Source organism: Lagopus leucura, unplaced genomic scaffold (genome assembly GCF_019238085.1).
Source record: "Lagopus leucura isolate 7727_CA_CO unplaced genomic scaffold, USGS_WTPT01 Super-Scaffold_100001, whole genome shotgun sequence".
Classification (NCBI taxonomy): Eukaryota; Metazoa; Chordata; class Aves; order Galliformes; family Phasianidae; genus Lagopus; species Lagopus leucura.
Window position 1 is genome coordinate 49,787,374 of NW_024962262.1, and position 22,664 is coordinate 49,810,037.

The window sequence follows — 22,664 nt, forward strand, 5'->3', positions numbered from 1 at the left end:
AATTCAGAATTCTGCTTACACCAAACCAAGTTAACAATTCATTTCTATTCCGTGAATGTTTTGACATGACAGCACCTGCTGCACAGTTTAAAAATGAAGGCATGTTTACTCTCTATTTATAAACGTAACAAATCCAGTCCACTGCAGAACCTGGATTAGATCTGCTGCTGAAACACAGACATACAGAACTCTGTGAAGACTAATTTATCCAAGTTTCAATGAATCAAAATTACCCTGTGCAGTGTTGTATGCTACCACCTACCACCTAGATCACTTCCAGCTTATATCTAGAGCTAATTCAAGCATCTCTGATCTACACTATAATGTACACATGTCCTAGTAGACGTGGTTAAGAATTAAAAGGTCTTGCATGTCTTTAAATATTAAATAAAAAAAAAAACACACAAAAACACTAATGCTGGTACTAATTACTAAAACTAATGCATAAAGCAAAACTTAATGCACACATTTCATCTGTACCAAAACCCCCCACATTTACCAACAGTGGAGAGGAACAGAAAAAGGACATACGTCAGGATATATTAGCCTACTTTCATATCCATACATAAATACAGCAATTTACAGCAGTCTGTAAAAAGGACTTGGTGAAATTATGCCTCTTTCACAAATCTTTATGAAAATATTTGTTACAGTTGCTAAAATCATCACTGTAGGCAACAATAAGAAACACTCTTCTAAAAAGGAGAACATGATTCATACCTTCACACAAACACTGGCTCACATTTCAAGTTTCAGGTCAAGAGAGGATAATTCCGCTCGATATATCTTCTTACTCTATTTATACATAACTGTCAAGCTGTTGAAGCATACCTGAATTTCAGCAGTAATGGCAGCATTTAGCGCAGACTCTAAGCCTCCATCAGCCATCAAGCTGCCCACCAAGAGGTCAATCATAAATCTACGGCCTGGACTTACATTCATTTCATTCCCTGAAACTAAGAACAGAAAAAACTATTAATGACCAAGAAAGGAGAGCACCAAAGAGCTTTTCATCTTAAGACCAACCTGCACTGGGTAAGAGCGCCGAGAGAGCCCGCGCTCGCTCTTCTGCTGTTGGCAGTAACACAGACCATCCACTCTGCAGCACTGCTTGAGCGGCGGATTGCACAGTGTTAAGAACACCAGCGTTGCTTGCAAGTGTTACCACTGTCTGTTTAAGGCTATTGAGCAGTATACCGCCCAAACCCAAGCCAAGACATTCTGGATCCACCTGGTGACTAATGGCAGCATGAAGCTAAAAAAAACAACAAAGAAAGAGAAACAAGAAAGAAAAATAAGGGCAAATTTTAACAACACAGAGACACGGAACTGAAAAAACAAGTCAGTCCTAGAGCAAGTGAGTAAGCTCACTGACCGAGATATAATACATCTCATATGCAAATCTGTGAAAATTAATGGGAAAATGCTAGCTTGCATAAACTTGTACTAAATTTGAATGAGTACCCAGAGACTACGAACTATACCCCTAGAATTCTGAACCCTAATAACCTGAAGAGTAATGTAAGCATCTTCTCCATTACTACATTACACTAGAAAAAGTAGCACATCTTCAGCAAGTATAGGTGTCTTCTAAAGAGGACACAAACTTGTGGAAATGCTATTTAAAAGTATCAGAAATGCTCAAAATCCTAAAGAGCATAAAAAGCCTAAGCCATCTATATTTTATATTTATAGTTTGTATTTAATAAGATCCAGACGCTGTGAAAAGAAGAAAAGCTTTCTGGGGAAATGGAGGTGATAGAGATATTTCTCATCTGTAAAGAAAAGTAAGACACAGTTAAAACAACCATCAGCTGCAAAATTTCAGAGAATAGAAAGTGATATTGTATTTATTTCATTTTCTAATCAATAAAAACATTTTAAAGCACATTAAATCTGCTATATTTGTCCATCAAATTTCCTGTAATATTTATTTCACTGAATGCTCAATATGTAAGAAACTGAAGGTACCTGAAGCCTTAGAAGGTTTAATGTCGCCACAGCCATACATTCCTTTTCCTGAGGAGGAGGCCAGTCAGAAGAGCCATCCATTCCCTCCGTCACTTGTCTCAGTAGAAGATCTAACTGCTCAAACGTCATGGGGCAAACATCCACCACAAAAGGAACCCGCAAGCCTATTGACCATTCTGAACACGATGACCAAGCAAAACTCTACAAATTGAAAAGAAACGCAAAATTCAACTGCTATTTCTCAAAAATAAGAACAAAATAGATAATAGTTTCACACTCCTGCTTTTGAACAGTAACAGTAAGAAGATGAAGAAATTACATTAGCACGTCTGATGAAGAGAAACCTTTGCTTGCATCTCTACATATACACAAAACCTTACTAATCCCATTATTATCACATTTTCCAAAGTGCTGCTATGGCAATCCAAATATCTCACTATCTTTGCTGGAGTAAGCATTCAGCTACGCAAGTTTTCAACTGCTGTATTGGGATGGAGTGGAAGAATATCAGTATTTCTCAGAATATGCAGAGGGGAAGCTAGTCATCTATTTTTGGCAGAGCAATTGCATATGGTTTGTTTTTTACCAAGCTTTCATCTGTTCAGAATAAAAAATAAGAGAAGTCATGCAAGCACCGAAAGAGAGATTGGGATTAGCATACAAAACGAATCCCAGAGAAAGACAAAGACAAATCACAACTAACAAATCAAAAAAAAAAAAACTTACCTGAGCAGGCCCACAAGCAATTCCAACAATATGCTTTGTGTCTAATCCTGGGAGAGCTGCAGGCTCCGGTTTAGTGATCCGTAAAGTGTCAAAGTGTTGACACTGATCATTGCTCCCCCAGCTATGCACTTCACTATCTTCAGTCAGTGCTAAACAATGCGTAGATCCAGCTGCCACATCTATCACTTTTTTTCCTGAAAAATAAGTCAAATATTGAAAACATAACTTAGATTACAATCATTAACAGAAAAATATCAGAGGTAAGGCGAATTGTGCTAATTACAGCTGTACTTCCATGTCAGCATATTATAGATGCTAGTAGTAGCATACTGGAAAAGTACAGCAAAAGAAAAATCAAGGAAATACTTCAAGTTTCTTAAGAAACGACCAAAGTGTGAAAGTCCACAGGTTCAAAACAAACTGCTTCTATTTTGTACCCCTTCTACTAGGATACTACCAGGAAAGGTTTTTTAGAAGATCTACCCACCTATACACTGAGACTGTGAAGTTGAATTGTACTCATCAGTTTCAATTAGACCACACACTGAATATGAACAAGTTTTAGGAAAGACAGTGCAATTAAAGAGGTTTCTTTCACATCTTCTCCTACAGAACTACAGGTTTCTATCAGATTCAAGAAATAACTCTCCCTGTAACAAACCAGTGAAAAATACTTGTGTAACAATACAAAAAATACACCTTATACAAGAATTTTTCTGTGAATCTAACAAAAGAAAAGCATTAGGACAAGTACAACATAAAGACAAGCAGCATTTAAAATTGTCCTAACACAGTGGCTGTGAGCCTGTTGAAATCAAAGGTATGTAAGGCAGAAAAGATTACCTTTTTCAATGCCACCAGCACAAAATATGACAGCAGAGTATATGGTACTGTCATTCTTATCGTTTAGATCATTAGTGTCCAGTTAAAGGTTCCATCAGCAACAAAATACTTTCCACCTCTGATAATTACCTTTCAAGCCTTCCAGTAGTTTGGGATATCGAACATGTTCTTCTGTTCCATGCCCAAGTCTCTGATTGTCACCTTTTCCCCAGGTGTAAACCTGGCCATCTTTGGTTAAAGCAATAGAAAACTGACTTCCACAGCGTACTTTGACAATGTCCAGGTCTTGGAGCTTTTCTATCAACTTGGGAGTCTTGCAGCCGTCACTGCCTCCTCTTCCTAGCTTTCCATAATCACCATCACCCCAAGACCACACCTGGCCTTTAAAACAAGAGAAAGAAAATCAGAAATATTGCACTGCTTTTTCATTTTAAAGAATTATCTGCTCTGACAAACAAGTTCTTCAAAACTGAGATTCTCTAATTAGCACAATTTTCAAATTATACTTTAGGAGTAGTTCATGAAAATAAGAAGGATGAGAAAGATCTGAACAGTGCCTCCTGATCTGAGAAGTTCTCATGTTGACAAAAGTAGGCAAAAAAGGGTAACTCACTTAAAGTTCATCAAATGCAAAAAGACCTTCTGAAAAGCATATGCAGTAGACAATTTGTTGCAAATCACATCACTACAGTTCATAAGAACTTGCAAAATATTTTTTTCCACAGTGAAGGGTCAAATTGTCTGCAAAAGCTCTTAATTTTCAGTTCTTGTCATTCAATCAATTTCACAAAATGAAATGAAAAGTGCCATTGTCTATTATTATCATCTTTTGAAATGCACTACTGAATCCAAGCCTTTATTAGGAAATTTCTGAAAAGAAAGCTTTGTTTTACACTCCAGATTGTATTCATTCCTTATATAAGTTAGTCTGTAAGATACTGTAAGATAAGCAATGGAGGCATGCAAGAAGGGCATCAGTTTAAAAAAAAAATAAAATAAAAAAAAAATTTGGGTTTTCACTTCCTGGATGAGCAAATCTCAGCTTTTAAATTGAGACATATCACCATATCACCACATGCAGTTACATTTTAGTAGAACAATTAGCTTTCAAGAGTTATTTCCCTTCTAAAGAATGACTTGGGTGCATAACCTCACATAGTGAAATTCAGATTCTGAATCTGTCTCAAACTCGGCATATAGTTCTGAGATGCTGGGAAGTTCCATTCCAATAGAATCTCCCTTTGGCCCTTCCCATGGGTTAATGTAGGCAACACAATCAAAAAAATCTTGCTGTTGTGACAACATGACTTAGTTAATTAGACAATGCATAAAATGTAGATGTATATATACTAATATTTTGTTTGTCTATTATACACTTACATAGCTATCTGGAAAGTATACAAAACAAATTTAAACAAAAATTTTCACATTCTAAATGAATATATTGAATATATACATGTTCATATAAATTTGCACAGAATATACGTAAAATAGATAAATGTACATATATGTATCTCCCCAAAAAGAATTTCAGCTTTAAATTTTTAAAGAATTTAAGCCACTATAAATAAACACACTATCTGCTTAGAATGAAATAAAGCATATTTAGAATAAAAGAAAAAGTTAAGCTTAAGTGTTTCATTTTGCTACTAACCATTTTCAGTAACTGCAAGAGTCTGAGCATCTCCGCTTCCACATGATACATCAATAACTTTGAGACCTTTCAGCCCTGTGACCAGCATTGGGATGGTCTGGTCTTCACTGGAACCTTCAAAACAAAACAGCTCTCTGATTAATAAAACCAATATGGCTTGATGAGCTCTTTTGTTTGCTTCTATTTGGTTGGTTTTGAATGCTTTGCTGCTTGAGCGGATGAGGAAATGGGGGTAAGAGGGGGAGTTATTTGTTTTTAGATTTGAGTATCATGACTGAGCTCCCATATGGTTTCTTAGATCTCCAATACAGATTTAACTTACAAGATAGCTTTTGCTTCACAAGGAAGGGAACAGACAACACAATGCAGATTTTTCTTCCCCATCCAGAATTCAGAGCTTTAGCAGTTTTGATACAATCCTTCTCACAATGTAAGAAACCATTCAGGCTTCTCAAATCAGTCATAGGTAGATTGAATAAAAGAATGTTTGAAAGAAGCACTAACAATTACTCGACAAACAACTGATTTTAACATACCATGACCAAGCCTGCCATAGTTTCCTCGTCCCCATGTATACAGCTCTCCTTCAGCAGTAATGGCTGCACTGTAAGTGCTTCCACAGGCTATATGAACAACATGTTTCCCAGCCTGCTTTCCAGACAAAGCAGATATCAATTTTGGTTCCTCCAGAGGGCTGTTGAAAGAGAAGGAAACATATTTCTGACGAGTAGATAAAGGTGGGCCATATTTATTAGAAAGTAACTGATGCAATTCTACCTACAAATCTTAGCAGCAGCACCAAAATAGAGTTATAAGCCAAAAATAAAGTTCAGATTGTTTAACAGCATACAAACCCACTTAAGGGATGTCCAACAACTAAGATTCGTATTTCTAATTGCATTACTGAAGTGTTATTCAAAAATAATTTAGCCTAATATAAAAATTACTACCTTTAAATGCTATTTCTGAAGAAATAATTTTATGACAGTTCTAATCCTAGTGTAGTAATTCAATACTTTACAGGACATTCAATTCTGAAGGAGGATACAACCACTAAAATATATCTTGCACTCTTACAGAATACTCCTTTACAAAGACAGCGCCTGCACAAGAGGAGGACATCAATGTTATTGTTCAATGTGGGGGGGACAGAAGAGGAATGATGTAACATGACTGCATTTGTAAAGATGATCGTACAGTGACACCTGAATCAATGTTCCCAGAGAAAAATGCACTGTAGATTTATAAAACCATGAATAAAAGGCCTCATAACAGTATATTCACTACTACACCCCCTACCTACAAGTACTTCAGAAAGTAGCACAAACACAGAACTAAGAATATTAGAATTAGAAAATATGCAGAAAGAATTGGTTTAATACCATATCTGCAAGTGAAGTGTTTAACATAAATCTGAAATATTTAGTAAACTACCAAACCAAATTATTAAAACAATTGGACTAACAGTTATATTTTACCTTGTTTTGTTTAGTATAGTAACAAAGACTTTGAGGCCATGAATCTCAATCTTCTTACCTAATGGGACTGTCTGAAGAATGTACATAAGGTGTTACACGTTTTGTCATTATGGCAAGCAATTCTTGATAAACAAATTGCAATCATTACAAAACATGTAACGCCTTATGTACATAGGAACGGTCAGTTACTATGCCAGAACTAATTTGCTTGCTGAAATGGTCACAACCATACAACTGGAAGAGCATCTGAAATATGGTTATTAACAATGCAATCTCTTACTTGCCTAATTTGCCAGATAATGACTGAAAAAGTACACGCATCCTTTAACAAATCGTGATCAGAGAGAATCACACTTTTCACTCGTGGACTCATTGTAGAGTGCTGTATTTCAGCAATACTTCTTATGGGCACTTGTATACACAACCAAACAGTTTATAGTGTGAATTCAAACCACTGGCAAAAAAAAAAAAAATTGTTTATTTATTACGTACACTGTGTCACCATGGCCTAGTCTTCCACCATCTCCACAACCCCAAGAGAAAACTTCACCATTTGCTGACAAAGCAAGATAGTGATGCCCATCAGAATGTGCTGCAATCTTCACAATATTTCTAGAAGCTAGACTCTGCACCAGCTGTGGTCCCTGCGACACAAACAAAAGTAATTAGCTTATAACAATTTCTTACGTATTCCAGGAAATATTTTTCTTAAGCTTTTATCAAACATGTCAAATCTAACAAATCAATGTAAGCTTAAGGAAAAAAAGCGCCAAACTACTATTTAAATCTGATAAAAATTATAGTCTGAAGTTATTTTGTTTCAATACGTACAAAGTCATAACTATATAAATGAAATTCTGTTTATCTTAGAGGCAATCTTAGTGATAAATATTTTTGTTTGAGAAACTGCAGTTTGAGAATGGTGTTATACTACCGAGCTAAAATACATTTAATATCTGTCAATTTCTACGCTGTTTCCAAGGCCAGCGTATCAGTGAAAGCAATTATCACTGTACCCTAATCCTCAAGCTTGACAGAAACTATGGAAATTAGATACATTTAATTAAACCAACAGAAGAGATAGAAGCCACTGCTTCTGAAAATTCAAAAACAGAAATAAAAGCTCACAAAAATCAGCACGCATTCAGCTACTCTTCCAAGATACTTAAACAGCAGACCTACGGTATGCCATAATGCCTAAGAGAACACGTTCTTGAAAAAGGTCAGATAAAACTCACCAGTGTATCACTGTTGTATGCTTGTGTATAAACTCGCCCATTCCTAGATAATATCAGAAAACGTTTCTCTGCGCAGGCAATCTGCACAACACCAAGACTGGCAAGTCCTTCACACTGAATTGGACCACTCACATTAGCATAGTATTTCCAACCTATTAAACCCCAAGCAATGACCTCCTGCAAAGAACCCTAGAAAATAAGAAATTCTGTAAGCATTCATTTTGAAACATGCAATTTATTTAAAATGCATGTAGAAGATTATTATTGTTTGCTGTCAGTAGTCAATGAAGCATAGCTATTAACAGGGTATCAGAAATAAAGATTTGCATGCATTTTATCCAGTTTAACCTGTAACAGAACATGCTATAAGTATCTGAATCAAGCATACAGAGATTTTCAACATGGGAAGCTAAACATTAACTAGGGTTTGAGGTAGCTGAATTTGTTGGTTTTTACTGTTGGTTTTGTCAAACACCCAACATATTCCCTCTGGTCTTGGGAATTTTCTCTGATAAACAATGGGAACAGCTGAAAACACAGCACACAGCTGAATTAGCCTTGGAGTTGTGGTAAGAAAGAATGCTTCCCAAACCACAGAATTACATTCTTAGGCTGACTCAGAGAGTTCTGAATGCCATTAAAGATATCGAAACAAATTTAGGCAACTCAAAGTTACTTTGTGAAAATAAAGAAGGAAAATTAGTTAATCTTTAGAGTTGCTAACTTTAAAACTGAAAACTAGTTATAATTTTAGGAAATACATTAACTTTGATGCTGCATAAGTTACCTTATGAGATGTAGGAGAGCTACACTGCGGAGGCATACATGGAGTGGCAAGACGATCCAAGTGGGCCATGATCACAACAGCTGTTTGTCTCAGATCAATTGCTAGTTCATTGTCCTGTGGTAAAGTCAGATACCTAAGAAAACTTTCATTTGGACTCAGAGGATAGGTCAGCAGCTGAAAAAGAAAAAAGAGCAGTCGGAAGAATATTTTAGTATTTCCATGCTGCTACACATACAGATAAAGAACATAGTTGAGTATTTGCACAAGATTCAACTCTGCACATGCTCTTTCTTGAAGGGAAATCTCAAATGCATACGTTGAGAAAATATAGTGGTAACTGTAGCAATAACTGAATAAAACAGGAAGTTGATAAAATGCACTAAGTAGTTTTATTACACTCACAATCTCAGTAATATTTGCTGAAAGTTGTAGTAGAATTAACTATATAAAAACAATTCAAATATGCAGAAAAGATAACAGGCCATGTCTGTAATTACTTATTACAAAAGCATTAGCTCTGGAACACAATGTTTACCCATAATTATACTATGGAGTTCCTTCACCTATCTCCAAAAACACAGAAGTACAAAGAAAACCAAACACTAGTGAATGCATACATACATGTGCACACACACACACGTCACTTGGAAAATACTATTGTTAAAGCCCAAATTTTGTTTGGATAGTTTTGTTTGAAGTTAATTTAGCCAGCCAATAAAATTTGTCCCTTATGCATAAACCAAGGATAAGTACCTGAATCTCTTCCTCAGAATTGGGCACATCTTTATTACACACTATACTCTGAAATCTTTGTAACAAAGGTAGAAGGGGTGCACTTGTTCCCTGTGCAGATCGCTCATTATCAGTTTCCCTTGTTCCATTATCCCAAAGCTGAAGCAACAACATAACTGCAGACAACATTTGGCTGAAAGAGAAAGTAAGTTTACATCTTTCATTAGTAAACATCTCTCAGGAAACCATTTTAGGTTAAGATAAGTTACTTTCTACATTTTTAATTTTATAATATAAGCAGCCACATCTTTCCATTTGAAAGAGGGATCAAAATATCAAAAATGCATTTTGCAATCTAGCTAACTTTACTGCATTGCAGAAAATGTTTGTGTGCTTTGAGTCATAATTACATAAAACCAAAGAAAACTGAAGACAGGCATTGCTCAAGGCATTCCATAAACAACGATGGCTAAAAAAATCAGTGCTCATGCTACTCACCTTAGCGTGCCCCTCTGCACTGCCAGTTCTAGCAATATAGCAAGTGCCAAGTGCTGGTCTTGCAATGGAATGTTCCCTGGTCCTTTGGTACTGGGAGCTCCATGCACATCTCTGTTTAAAAATCAAACGATTTACATTAGCTAAGAAAGAACCAGAAACAATAGATATTTCTTAAACAATACCACACATCAAAAACCACTAAACTTACAGAATAATTTAAAATTGTTAATGAAAATGTACATGGAAAGTGTTAGCTTTTCTTCTTAAGGAAACTTTTTGGACTGACACTAGAATTTAAATTGCCCCAGGCTTCACTGTCTATTCTTCAGCTCTCTTAAATATACTAAGAACGTGAAAAACACATTTTCACAGGTGAAACACAAATATTCCTTGTAATATTTACTATAGAGATGTATTTGCAGTATTCAAAAGAAAATTTTTTGTAACAACTGTAAAAGAGCACATTTAAGAGTCATCTTATAGTAGGTAAAATAGGAGAGTGCTTCAAGTCTAAAGGGAGTATCTTTATTTCCCCGTCTATGCATAGAAGTCTGCATTATATTACTACACTGGAAAGGCACAATTAAGTGTACACAAATAACGTATCACCACAAGCTTCCTTTTTATGGATACAACCTACATTAATAATATTTTTAGGGAGGATCTATGCAGAGTGATTCAGAATACTCAAGTTTAAATTTTTCTTAAAAAGTTAAAAGAATTAAATCATGTTTAAAGAGCTTCATTTCAACAATTTACATACCATTTACTTGTTTGGTGTAAAATTAGAAAACTTATCTTTTTATTTTTTCATAAAATATTCTGCTTATACCATCATTTGGTAGGAGATGCAAGTTTGCCATTAAACAGATACTTCAGCAATACTCAAAAAAAATAAACTTACCCAGTCACAACAGACCTTAGGAATTTAGTAGCTCTTTCCACCACTTCCAACCATACAGAAGATACTGTCCCTTCATCAAAAAGGGATGCCTCTGGAAGAGCTCGTAGTGCATCAAGTGATTCCTGTAGCAGTTCACTGCACAGGTCTGCATCTTCACCTATGGATCATAGGAGTACTAGCTATAAAAACTTTTAATACAGAATTTTGTCAGGGGTTTTCTTGGTCTCAAGTTACAAGTTACTTAATAATATGTATATACCAGCTCTCAATTTTCACACAAACATTTTGACTGCAAGACCTCTGAAAAACAACCTGCTTCACAAAAAATGCATTCAGAAAGGTGACAAGTCTTAAAACAGCCTGTCCCACTGTGCATCTGCTAAGGTATTCAGAAAAAGAACTAGCCTAGACAAAGTTCCAAACTGTTGCAATCTGAACAAACAGCACAGACTGAGACAAATAGGTAAGTCAATGTGACAGTTCTCATGTGTCAAACTTTTGAGTGCCAGCCTTTGAAACATGACAGATGTTGACAATACACAAACTAAGTACAGTTTTCACACTACTGCTCCAAAATTCTTTTCTGAACTACTACTATCCTGAAGTTACACTGCGACCTATCTTGTCTGAAGAATAAATCTAAGTTTTCTGAAACCTGGTATTAATAACGTACTCTTTTCATGAAAACTGCATTTGTATTGCTAAGCCTAAAAGTAACCCAGGACAATACAGCAGCCATATTGGCTTGGATGGCAATCTGCTCAGGCATCTCTGATCAACAGTAGTGGTGCTTTTATAATATCTTATAAACATAAAATACAACTATGGAAGTCTTAACATACATAAGTATTAGTACAGAGCTATACATTTAATACAGACACATGATTCAATGGATCACCTGCCTTCTAATCAAAAATACATACAACGTGCTGCTACAGGGGAGACCTACCTGACCTCCACGCTCTACGGAGGAATGCAAATGCAAATGAAAGTGCTGCTCGGGATCCAACTCGTGCAAGTCCTTCAACACCTTTGCCTACAGGTCGTGGGCTAAGGGAAAAAAAAATACATATGCATTGTGTCTATACAGCTTTATAACATATGTATTTAATAACTACATAGATTGAAAATAATTACACAATATATGTACTTGGCAATTTTATAATTTACCTATATACATGCACATATAATTATACATTTTTTATAAATAATTGTAACTGCCTCAAAATGTCAACAAGCAAAATTTACTCTCATCCTAACTAATTCAATCCCTGACAACAAAAAGCTTCATACGGAACAAACAAAACAGACTGCCATCATTGCCAGAAGAGAAGTTTCTGAAGGTGCTTAGAGTGAACTTACGATATTTTACTAAAAATACACAGATGTAAGATACTTCACATACTTATTATTTATCCAGGCTGTTTATACTGCTAGTGTATTTGAGCTGCATAAACTAGATTCACAGACTTTTTTTTTTTTATGTGAACCTTCAATTACAGATAATTTCATCGCTTTTTTCATTGTCTGTCTTTCCACTCAAGTGTCCTGTGTCTCACTTATCTCACATATCTCACTTTGCAGCCTCTGTATTGGTATGTGTACCGAAGAGAGATAGCTAGAATTTTTATTTATACCTCACAAAACATTTCTATCAACTTCACTTTTTAATCAAATTATCGCATTAATCAAGCTGACAAGCTTTTAATTCTCTACCATTTTCTCTTAGGAAGACACAATCCTTTTATTTCTATCTCATACGACAATGAAAGTGAACTGCTCAGAGCTTCTTTCAAGAGAGAGAAATTTTAAACTGGCATTTTTAGCAGTCTGGTAACTTAAATACACCAGTGTTCTTTTGAATCAAAAAATATTCTTCAGAGAATAGACTGTTCAGTGAAAGACATCACTGTCAGAACAATCCCATAATAACTAGTCTACAATCCTACTTACTGTCTCCTTCAATTTTAAAAGCTAGAGACAAGCTAACAAAAATTTGCTTGGCTGAATTGACTGTTCAGTCAGACAGACAGCAGTCTAATTCAACAATTGACAAGTTTTTTTAATGCCTCACTTGACAGAATCTTCTCTATTTTTAGGTCAAAAAAACTATCTGGTTAAATGGCTTTAAACTGGAAGAGGGTAGACTTAGACTAGATATTAGGAAGAAATTCTTTACTGTGAAGGTGGTGAGACTCTGGAACAGGTTGCCCAGTGAGGCTGTGAACGCCCCCTTCCTGGAAGCATTCAAGGCCAGGCTGCATGGGGCTTTGAGAAGCCTGGTCTTGTGAGAAGTGTCCCTGCCTATAGCAGGGGAGTTGGAACTCAATGATCTTAAATGCCCCTTCCAATCCAAACCATTCTATGAATTATAATAAAAGCCATCAACATCATAAGTAAACATCTGCCAAGGAGGAAAACTGTATGGCAGATAGCACCAGATACCTTAAGAAATAGAAACTTGTCCATGCATGACAACAACTCGTTACCTTTTCTTGTCCACAGTAGGCAGAGGGATACTATTGCTCTTCCACTTAACTTTGACATTCTCCTGAAGAACTGTTCTGTTCAACGCAATAAAATAACGTTCCAGGATAACAAGCCTCTGCTTTAGCCGCATAGCTGAAAGAGCTGTTGTGGCAGTTTGTGTGGCCAGAGTCTGTTGTTCCTTCACTAGTACATGTAGGCATTCTTTCAATTCATTCACATCTAAAAATCAGAGAAAGATAAGCATTCATCTTTGTTACATACATTGCCAACAGATGTCAAGACAAATTAAAAACCATTAGTTGACCAGAAGTCTAAATTGTAAAACCCAGTGAAATTCACTGCTTCTATATTTAATGTGCAAATGCTAACAGTACGTATTACTTAATTACAAGTCATATTTAACAGATATTTAGACAAAAGCTAAGGTAATCATCAGAACTGGTACTGTGTGAATACATCTGAACCTTTATATTTCATGTCTGAAATGAAAACATCATAGAAAATATTTATGCAAGTGTGCCATATAACTTGTTTGTTTGGAAAACTCTTATCAGCAGCAGGCGTCAGTGCTAGACTTCTAAGTACAAGCAACAACATGGAGGCCATATTTTCATTTTCCAATGATATACATTATCTTAAGTTTCTCAGAAGTCATAGAATAACTCTCAGAAGCTCTAGGGCCACTGCCAAGAAGTGGTTGCATTCTGAAACAAATTATGCAAGAAATTTAAAAGACACGGGTATCATCAGCAAATTGAAGATGTGGCCTGTGCAGCAACAGCAGATAACTAATTCTTTGCTAACCAAAACAAGCATTCCACACTCTACAGTCCTAATAATGTAATGACAGATGATAACAACAACAGCTTCAAAACACAGAATTTGGGAACAGTGTTTTGTTGCTCTTGTTTGATTGACTTGTAGTTTTGTTTGGCTGGTTTTTTTTTGGTTGGTCTGTTTCTTTTACGTTCTCTGGAGATTTATTTCCTAGGATGAAGATCAACTAAGTTTCTTCTTAAGAGAGGTTTTTCTATTTTATTTTCTTTTTATGTCTACATATATGTAACAGTGTTTGTGAAAAGATGCCTCAAAGGAAAAAAAAAAAAAAAAAAAGAAAACATATTTTGGAGTAGCAATTTCCAAGCTACAGAAATGCACTAGTAGCAGCCTTTGGAGCTCAAAACTGTATCTAATGAGACATGAAGGTTTTTTTTCATATGTAATTCTACAAAATACATCAAAGTTTTGTCCCCTTTCTGCAATGCAACTCCGGATACCCAGGAGAGTGGGTATTCAAGTGGCCTCTTCTAACACTATATCACATTGCACAGTTGCATACAGCTTGTTGTCAGCCCTCAACCCAGCCTGCTTTCAATACTGCTACTCACATTTCAGTATTTCATGTGTTAGATTCCTTTCCCTGAGACAGTCCGCATTTTTCCATCTATGAGGAACAACTTACTTTTTTCGGTAAGAACAGATAAAAAAGTGTTCCTTGTAATCTAGACTTCAAAAACTAGACAAGAACAATAGCAGCTATCACACACATCCATACTTTAATTCACAGAAGAATATGACAAAAGAGCCAAACTGTCCTTAAAATGTATCCTATAAAATTTCCTGGTATGGCTGACAGTCAAGAGATTGCACACAACTACTTCAGATCCCTATGTAAAGTAAGACAAAGCAAATGCCTGCTTAAAGCACATTTGGTTTGTTTGGTTTAAGCTTATTGGCAACCTTTAATGGATTAATATGTTAGTTTGCAGCCTGAAGCTCCAGCATACTTTGAGGTCAATAACCACAATTTTGAAGGAAAAGTCTCAGTTGCAAAGTATTAGCACTACTCAGAAGCAAAATTAAAATTGCTACATGTTCTGAGGCTAATGCTGTTACCTAAAGCATGACTTAACATTTATCTTGTAACAGAACACCATCAGTGCTGACATACCAGTATCACGATCTCTCTACATAAGCCAACAGAAAAGACAAACACTGCTTTTCTTCCCTTCCTAAATACACCCTAGCAATCTCTTAATACCACTGGGACATAACAGTGAAACAGGAAACAACCAATGCTTCGTTTTACAGATAGACTTTTTAAAATATTATTCTTTTTGGCAACCTATTTCATTCTGCTGGTTAATTCCCAATATTACATTCTCAAATATCCACGGGAATATTAAAGACATAGTCAATGGCACTTCTATTACTGCTTATGTCCAGGAAAGACAAAGTCTACGCTTAGTGTTATAGAAATCAAGTAGACCCCAATTCAGCAGTCTACAAACAGAGCTATAGTACTCGTAATTCCCTCCTAGCAGAAAAATTATCTAAAGGTGAACAGTCCCTAAAATTGTTCCCAAGAGTTAAGAATGACATGTTCTCCTGTGACAAAGCCCTTCCTTTCAAAATAACATGTTTACTAAACATACATCATGGGGATAACTGGGAAGAAACAGAACACACAGAGACTATCTACATTCTGATTACAACTCCTTATTTCCCTGAAATACTACAACTGCTCAATTCTAGAATTGGTTCCAATCAACCACATTGTTTCTGTTTCCAAGATCCCCAGCTTCTCTGTTGCAACTGATGATACAAACTACAGTACAAACTCTGAATGCATAAAAACCAGAAACCTACAAAAGTACACAGCATACATCAAGTCAAGCAGAACAAGTTCTCAATCAAACTGTTGCATACACACTGTACTACATCTGTGTACCTACAAATATGCAGGTGTATATACATAAGTATACACACACACACACACACACACACGTACATATACACGCACAAGGCTTTTGATACGGTCCCATGTCAAGTTCTTATCTCTAAATTGTTAAGATATGGATTTGAAGGGTATATTATTCAGTGAATAAGTAACTGCTTGGATGGTCGCAGTAAGAGAATTGTGGCCAGCAGATCTATATCCATGTAAAGGATGGTGACAAGTGGTGTCCTCCAAGGGTTTATCTAGGGACACAGTGGAATCAAGTGTAAGTGTACTCTAGGCAAATTTACTGACAATACCAAGCTGTGTGGTGCAGTTGACACAACAGAAGGAAGGGATGCCGTCCAAAGGGATCTGGATGAGCTTAAAAAGTGGGCTCACATGAACCTCATGAGATTCAGCAATGCCAAGTGCAAGCTGTTGTACTTGGGTCAGGAAATCCCAGATGCGTACAGACTGGGAGAAGAACACACTGAGAACAGACCTGCAAAGAAGGACTGGGGGGTCATTGTAGATGAAAAGCTGGACATGAGCCAGCAGTGTGAGCTTGCAGCCCAGGAGGCCAACTGCATCCAGCTCTGCATCAACAAGAGGGGTGGCCAGCAGAGAGAGGGAGGGGATTGCCCCTCTACTCTACCCTCATGAGTCTCTGTCTGGAGTACTGTGTCCAGGCCTGGGGCTCCCAGCACAAAAAGGACACAGAGCTGTTGTAGAGGGTCCAGGTCCATGAAGATGATCACAGGGCTGAAACACCTCTCCTATGAAGAAAGACAGAGGGAGTCGGGCTTGTTTGGCTTGGAAAAGGGACTAGGAACTAGGGAGACTTCACTGTGCTCTTCTGACACTTCAAGGAAGTTTACAAACAGGAGAGAGACCAATTTTTTACATGGTCTGATAGCGAAAGGACAAGGAGGAATGTCTCTAAACTAAAAGAGGGGAGATTTATGTTGGATGTGAGAAATAAACACTTCTCAGAGGGCAGCAAGTCTCTGGCACACACTGCCCAGAGAGCTTATGGATGGCCCATCCCCAGAGGCATTCAAGGTCAGGTTGGATGAGGTCCTGGGCAGCCTGAGCTAGTAGGCGGCAGTCCTGCCCACAGCAGGAGGTTGGAACTGGATGAGCTTTAAGGTCCCTTTCAATCTAAGCCATTCTATGATTCTGTGACATTCATAGTTGCACTCAGAAAATTCATTCCCAGTAGTTCAGCAATGCATACTGGTGATAAACTATAAGATACTCAGCATCACATTCAACGATCTGACAACTGATTTATTTGAGAAAAAACAAACTTTTTAAAAGCCTCAAAGATTCAATTCTGTTTCAATGCAGAAGATCAACATAATACTTCAAAATAACTGGAACTAGACAGACTAACAGTTTCAAAAGAAAAATTTCACAGTATAATTTACTATCACCTCAGAAGCAAGTTATTTTGCTTTCCTGTCAACAAATGAAGTTGAATTAAGACAATACAAGAGTTAGTAAAAGGAACTAATCACAATTATTTCATCACTTTTTATGCACAAAAAGAACGGCTGGAAGGAATCTAATTTTGAAGCACTTAGCCTTCTAAGCATTCAGTTACAACACACTATCTTCAAATACTTCAAGACTACATGCAAAAATAATTTATTCATGCAGAAAATATGACGTAGCCTCACCAACATTCAAACCATTAAAAAAACTGAATAATCAGCTTCAACGACTTTAGTTTGAAAAATTCTTCTCCTCTACTCTTCTCACCCCTAAAACCGTAGCCACTTCAGATTGAGAAGCGCAAGTAAAATCTGGAACAGCTATTTCAGACATAATTTTAGCTATAGTAACCCTACATCTCAGTTATCTCAAAGCTGGACCAAGGACTGTCTTACTTCATTAGAGGTAAGTTCTTCAGTTTTAAGTGAGCTGTATCTACACACTTCCTCTTCTTTAAATCTACTCTTACTACATAAACAAATTTATATTTTTTTTAATATGAGTTTCCTTCTCAGAAGGATTTAAGTACTTTAAGGAATAGATCAAGTGAAGTTGGGCAAATCTGAATAATATATATTACAAAGGAACTAAACAGACTGATGAGATAACAGCCTGTTAATAGTAATGATTCAAATTTCACCTTAGAAGGTTACAGGGAACTCTTTAACCAAAAGTGTTTATGTCAGTCCTTGATGCTAAATGCCTCTTGCCAAACTCTGCTTTGTGAATCATTTTATGAAGAGTGGAGACATTATTTACCTAATCCACATGTACAGCGTAAGACCTGAAGTCATAACATACAAGCTTAAATTCTCAAGTTAACATTAGCAAAATACTTGTTAAGTGACAACTATAATCAGATATGTTTCTGGCTGTCGTGGAGAGATATATAAGGGTTTTACCATCTTCTGTTAAAACTCATCACACCCCTCCCATCCCGCAGCAGCTAACATAACTACATGTCATCACTTCTTAATTCATCCTGCCAGAAATTCCCTGCATTAGAAGGAAAAATACCAGCAGTGTTTAACCTAGATCATTTGACAGAATAGGGTTAAGGAGTGATGCGCTATTTGGTTATGTCAGCAAACTTAAGGGGGCAAAGCAGGCAGCTAAAGTCTGTAACTTCTTAAACCATCTCAGCCACAGACAGAACACTAACCTGACATGAGTCTAAGACAGGTTGCCTACCAAAGCATGTCTGCTCCCTTTTTAGGATTTTAATAGGAATTAACGTACTAAATGGTTTCTTAACATTTACAACAGTAGCTTTTGCAGAGAACACTGCAGGCTTTTTACAGGTGAACTGATGATCAGCAAAAATGCCCCTATCAAACTGAAAAGTTTCAAGGACTTCCACTGGGCCACAAGTCTTAGTAAAGGCAAATACAGATGATAGGATGTAAAGGGATTTCAGGCCTAAAAATTCAAACAATTTGTGAAGAATACAATGCTACAATGAGCTCACATTTCCTGAAAGCAGCAGAACTTTAAGTTGATGCTCAAATACTCAGACACACAGCAGAATGGCAAGATATAAGCCTCATCTACACCTTCACACGTGTTTTATGCTTCTCAGGGAGTGTTTTCAGGGACATCCTCTGAAAAGCATAAACAGCCAGGAAAAGGATGCTTGGAGACAGACAGTAATTTCCAAGTTAGATGGGGGGGAGGGAGGGACTTAAAATCTGTTTGAAGTGGTAACAAAAAAAAAAAGTGAAAGAAAAAACAGGGAGGTAAGCATTTTGAGCTAGGCCCTGACTCCTTTCACTGAACCATTGTTTCCATCAACATTCCTGAATCTTAACTTAAAAAGACTTGATCTAGAATTTATCAAAAACTAAATTTCAATACTGTGAATTCTTTCAATTTCTTCTGACCACACTATAAACTTAGATGTATTTACCTAGCTAATATCTCTTATAGGATGAAACTTCAGCATGTTTTCCCCTTTCTTACATAAGGCAGAAAGATCCCATTGCTGTTGCTAGAGACATGTTTCTCAATAGCAACTTACTGAAATCACACGATTAATTTTTACCCCCCTCTCCCTTAGGTAATGCCTCTGAAGCATTTCTCAGTGCAATTAGCTATGCTAATACTATCAAGGAAACAAGACATGGTATTATCTATAAACAAGCTCTCACTAGTACACATGGAGACCTCCAGGAGTTCCACGTCATGACAGTGACTTACTGGCAAAACAGTTTAATTCACTGCTAAAATAAATCAGGCCTGACTATCTGAAAAACAACAATGATAGTAGTAAAACAAGGCTTTTAGGAAGAATCAGAAGTGCTTGGGTAATGATGAACACATAGCCTTGAGGTAACAGGACAACGGGAAGTTGCTTTAAAGGAGCACTCATGTCAAAATGAGGCCTGAACAGTTCAACACTGACATCAGGTAAGACCTGAATATGAAATGGATGAACACTAAGAATCTAGAGAAGAAAAAAGCAAAGTCCAATAATGACTTACTCACATTTTTATTACTACCTTATGCATTTTATAAGAATTTAACATAGTAACATCACTAGGGAGGCTGGGGGGGGAAGAAAGAAGAAAAACAACTGTGACATCCTTGCCCTGGTTGTGGCAGTACAGTCATCACAGCATAAATTACAACCAGGGAAAATATTTTCCTTCTCTGAACTCGTGCCAGGACACGGAAAGGAAGACAAAAAGCTCTGCTTCTCAACATGTTTTCTAAACTGCTTTTTTTGTGCTTTCTCAAAGTCCCTCAGCCCTTAGGGAGGAAGGATGTCACAAGGCCTAGTGACTTGGTTCAGCCCACTGAAGTTCAACAGCATGATCCTCCACACTTTACTGGCAAAATAAGACTGTATTCACCACTTCCAAAACATGGATATACACCAGACATTATGAAAGCCATGACTAGACAACGTAAGACTGTAAATCATTAAATTCAACAGATACAGCTCAGTGGTAAGTCTGAAATGCAGACTTTAAATCCCTCTTCAGTTCTTTTTCTGAAAGAACTCCAAGCTCACATCTCTAAATTATACCTTACTTGTCAAGGAATAAAAAATATATTTTTTTTAAAAAAAAAAAAAAAAAAAAACCACAGTAAATCTTTCATTCCAACTTGATCAATAGGGATACATTTAAGAAACAATTCTCCTGAAAAGCTCCTTCACTCTTTTGACAGACAAATATTCAAGAGTTCATTTTATTTTTCAGATAGATGACAGAAGAAAAGCTCAGAAGAGTTGCACGTATTTTATAAAATAAGAAAAATACCAAGATTGAAATAATCTTCTGTATTTTCTTTTCCAAAAATTAATTACCAAGCCACAGGATGCAGATGATGATGCAATGAAATGCAAATGAATGATGCAAAAGGCAATTGTTATCTCTCCTTCTAACAAATGCAAAACAAAAAGTTACCTACGATCAGGAGCAAAAGCTCCATCACAATGCTCTACTAATAAAACACAAGTGTGTTTATAGTATTTTTTACGGATCTGCCTGTCACAGACATTAACTCAGATCAAAGCGATGCAGACTTTAAGCACAAAAGGTAACAGACAGCAAGGAATACAAATTTAGTATATGAAGCTAATAAATTATTTCTGTAAGCTCCGTACAAACATAACTTTTTACTTTTTAAAAAAAAATATTTTATAAGAAACAATTGGAGGGTGAGCTTGAAGGACCATCTCAATCAACTTGGTCAGTTGGGAGAAATTTAATAAGATACTTCGTATTTAGATTACCATTTTTTACATTTGTCTTATTATACTGGTCATCAACAAATACCAAATACAAATTCAATACAAAAACAATGTGACCTTTAGCTTACATCTCTTCAATACATTCCCCCTTCTTCAGCATTCCCCCTCCCCCCACTGTAACTACAATTCTTCTCATTCCTCCTGCACTGCAAAATTCTGTCCCAGTTCTAGAGTGACAGCAAGTCCATCTGCTTCTCCATCCTTAAGAAAAGGGGACAAGCTGGCTGGCAAATATCAGAGGACAACAGACTGACAGTTGTCCCGTGGCTCAACAGAAACAAGTGAAGTAGCTGTCCCAGAAAACAAGGCTATGCAGATCTGGATTCTGGCACTAAAGAGACAGCCCTCTCACCAGGGACCCTCACGTGCTTCTGCGTGAGGGAAAAGGAACAGGAGCATAACAGGTGTCTCCAAAGTTTGTAAATGCCAGCATCTGAACTGCGCAACATCAGGCACCAGAACTATAAAGCAAACCACTGAAGTGAAGCTGCTGTTCACTGTTTCACTGAAGTGAAACTGCTGTTTTCAAGCTTAGACCACTTCAGACAGTGGGTTTGCTGTACAATAATAAGGAGTAATAGGGAACTTTAACTGACTTGAATACAAAAATCAGTATTGTACAGAGTCACAGGTGAAGAAGTGAACACACAGACCATTTCTTCTCTGCAATCACAGGTGAGACTACTGTCAGCAAAGGTCAGGACAGACAGTTAATTTAATAGATATTTCCAGCATTGCTCCCATGATTCACTGAAGCTCCTCTACCAGACCATGAAATCAAAAAAGAAAAATCACCTATTAAATCTTTATTGCCTGCAGAAAATTCAGGCTTCAGAACCTAAGTAATTTCTTTTTAGTATCTGTAACTGGAAAGAAACGTTCCAAAGACATCTTAACAATTATCTGTATAACTGCATTTGTTCCAAGCCAGTTTATCACTCCTTCAACTAACATGAGAGGTGTAAACTGACTCTCTAAGTCATGACTCTAATTAAATCTGAAAGCAATTACAGTAAATGTTTAACTTGATTCTCAGTTAAGCACTTACCAAAATTCTTCCACTAGCCTAACACATGTATCTGTCAACAAGTACATTTGATCCAATTACTCTGCAATGCTACAAAAGTAGTAATCAACACAGAACATGTATTGCTTCAGTGAGAATCACCAGAACAGCTATAGTACCTGGTTGCTTGCCCCATACCCAACTCTCCACAATCGATTTGGCCCTGTAAGTGGGTGGCGGAGCCTCTTCTTCATCTTTCTTTTCTTTGTCATTTTGCTCTTCTTTCTTTGATGCAGTTTGGCATTCAGTGCTATCATCTAAAGAAGGGGAAAAAAAAAAAAAAAAAAAAAAAAAAGACTGG

General features: G+C 36.7%; 1 protein-coding gene across 3 annotated transcripts in view; it reads right to left on the minus strand.

The window, feature by feature from the left end:
* HERC2 (HECT and RLD domain containing E3 ubiquitin protein ligase 2) overlaps positions 1-22,664 on the minus strand; it is a 103,869-nt gene that overhangs the window by 65,082 nt on the left and 16,123 nt on the right. For 2 of the 3 annotated variants that reach the window (XM_042866359.1, XM_042866357.1), the window contains exons 4-19: positions 22,483-22,620; positions 13,321-13,540; positions 11,781-11,881; positions 10,832-10,988; positions 9,928-10,038; positions 9,451-9,622; positions 8,698-8,871; positions 7,911-8,099; positions 7,165-7,316; positions 5,731-5,888; positions 5,195-5,308; positions 3,670-3,921; positions 2,698-2,891; positions 1,972-2,172; positions 1,027-1,255; positions 832-956 (exon numbers count right to left, since the gene is read on the minus strand). In XM_042866359.1, the coding sequence (XP_042722293.1) occupies positions 832-956; positions 1,027-1,255; positions 1,972-2,172; positions 2,698-2,891; positions 3,670-3,921; positions 5,195-5,308; positions 5,731-5,888; positions 7,165-7,316; positions 7,911-8,099; positions 8,698-8,871; positions 9,451-9,622; positions 9,928-10,038; positions 10,832-10,988; positions 11,781-11,881; positions 13,321-13,540; positions 22,483-22,620 (2,687 nt within the window). The remainder of the gene's footprint in view (positions 1-831; positions 957-1,026; positions 1,256-1,971; positions 2,173-2,697; positions 2,892-3,669; positions 3,922-5,194; positions 5,309-5,730; positions 5,889-7,164; positions 7,317-7,910; positions 8,100-8,697; positions 8,872-9,450; positions 9,623-9,927; positions 10,039-10,831; positions 10,989-11,780; positions 11,882-13,320; positions 13,541-22,482; positions 22,621-22,664) is intronic. The other variant, XM_042866358.1, reaches the window with a different exon arrangement.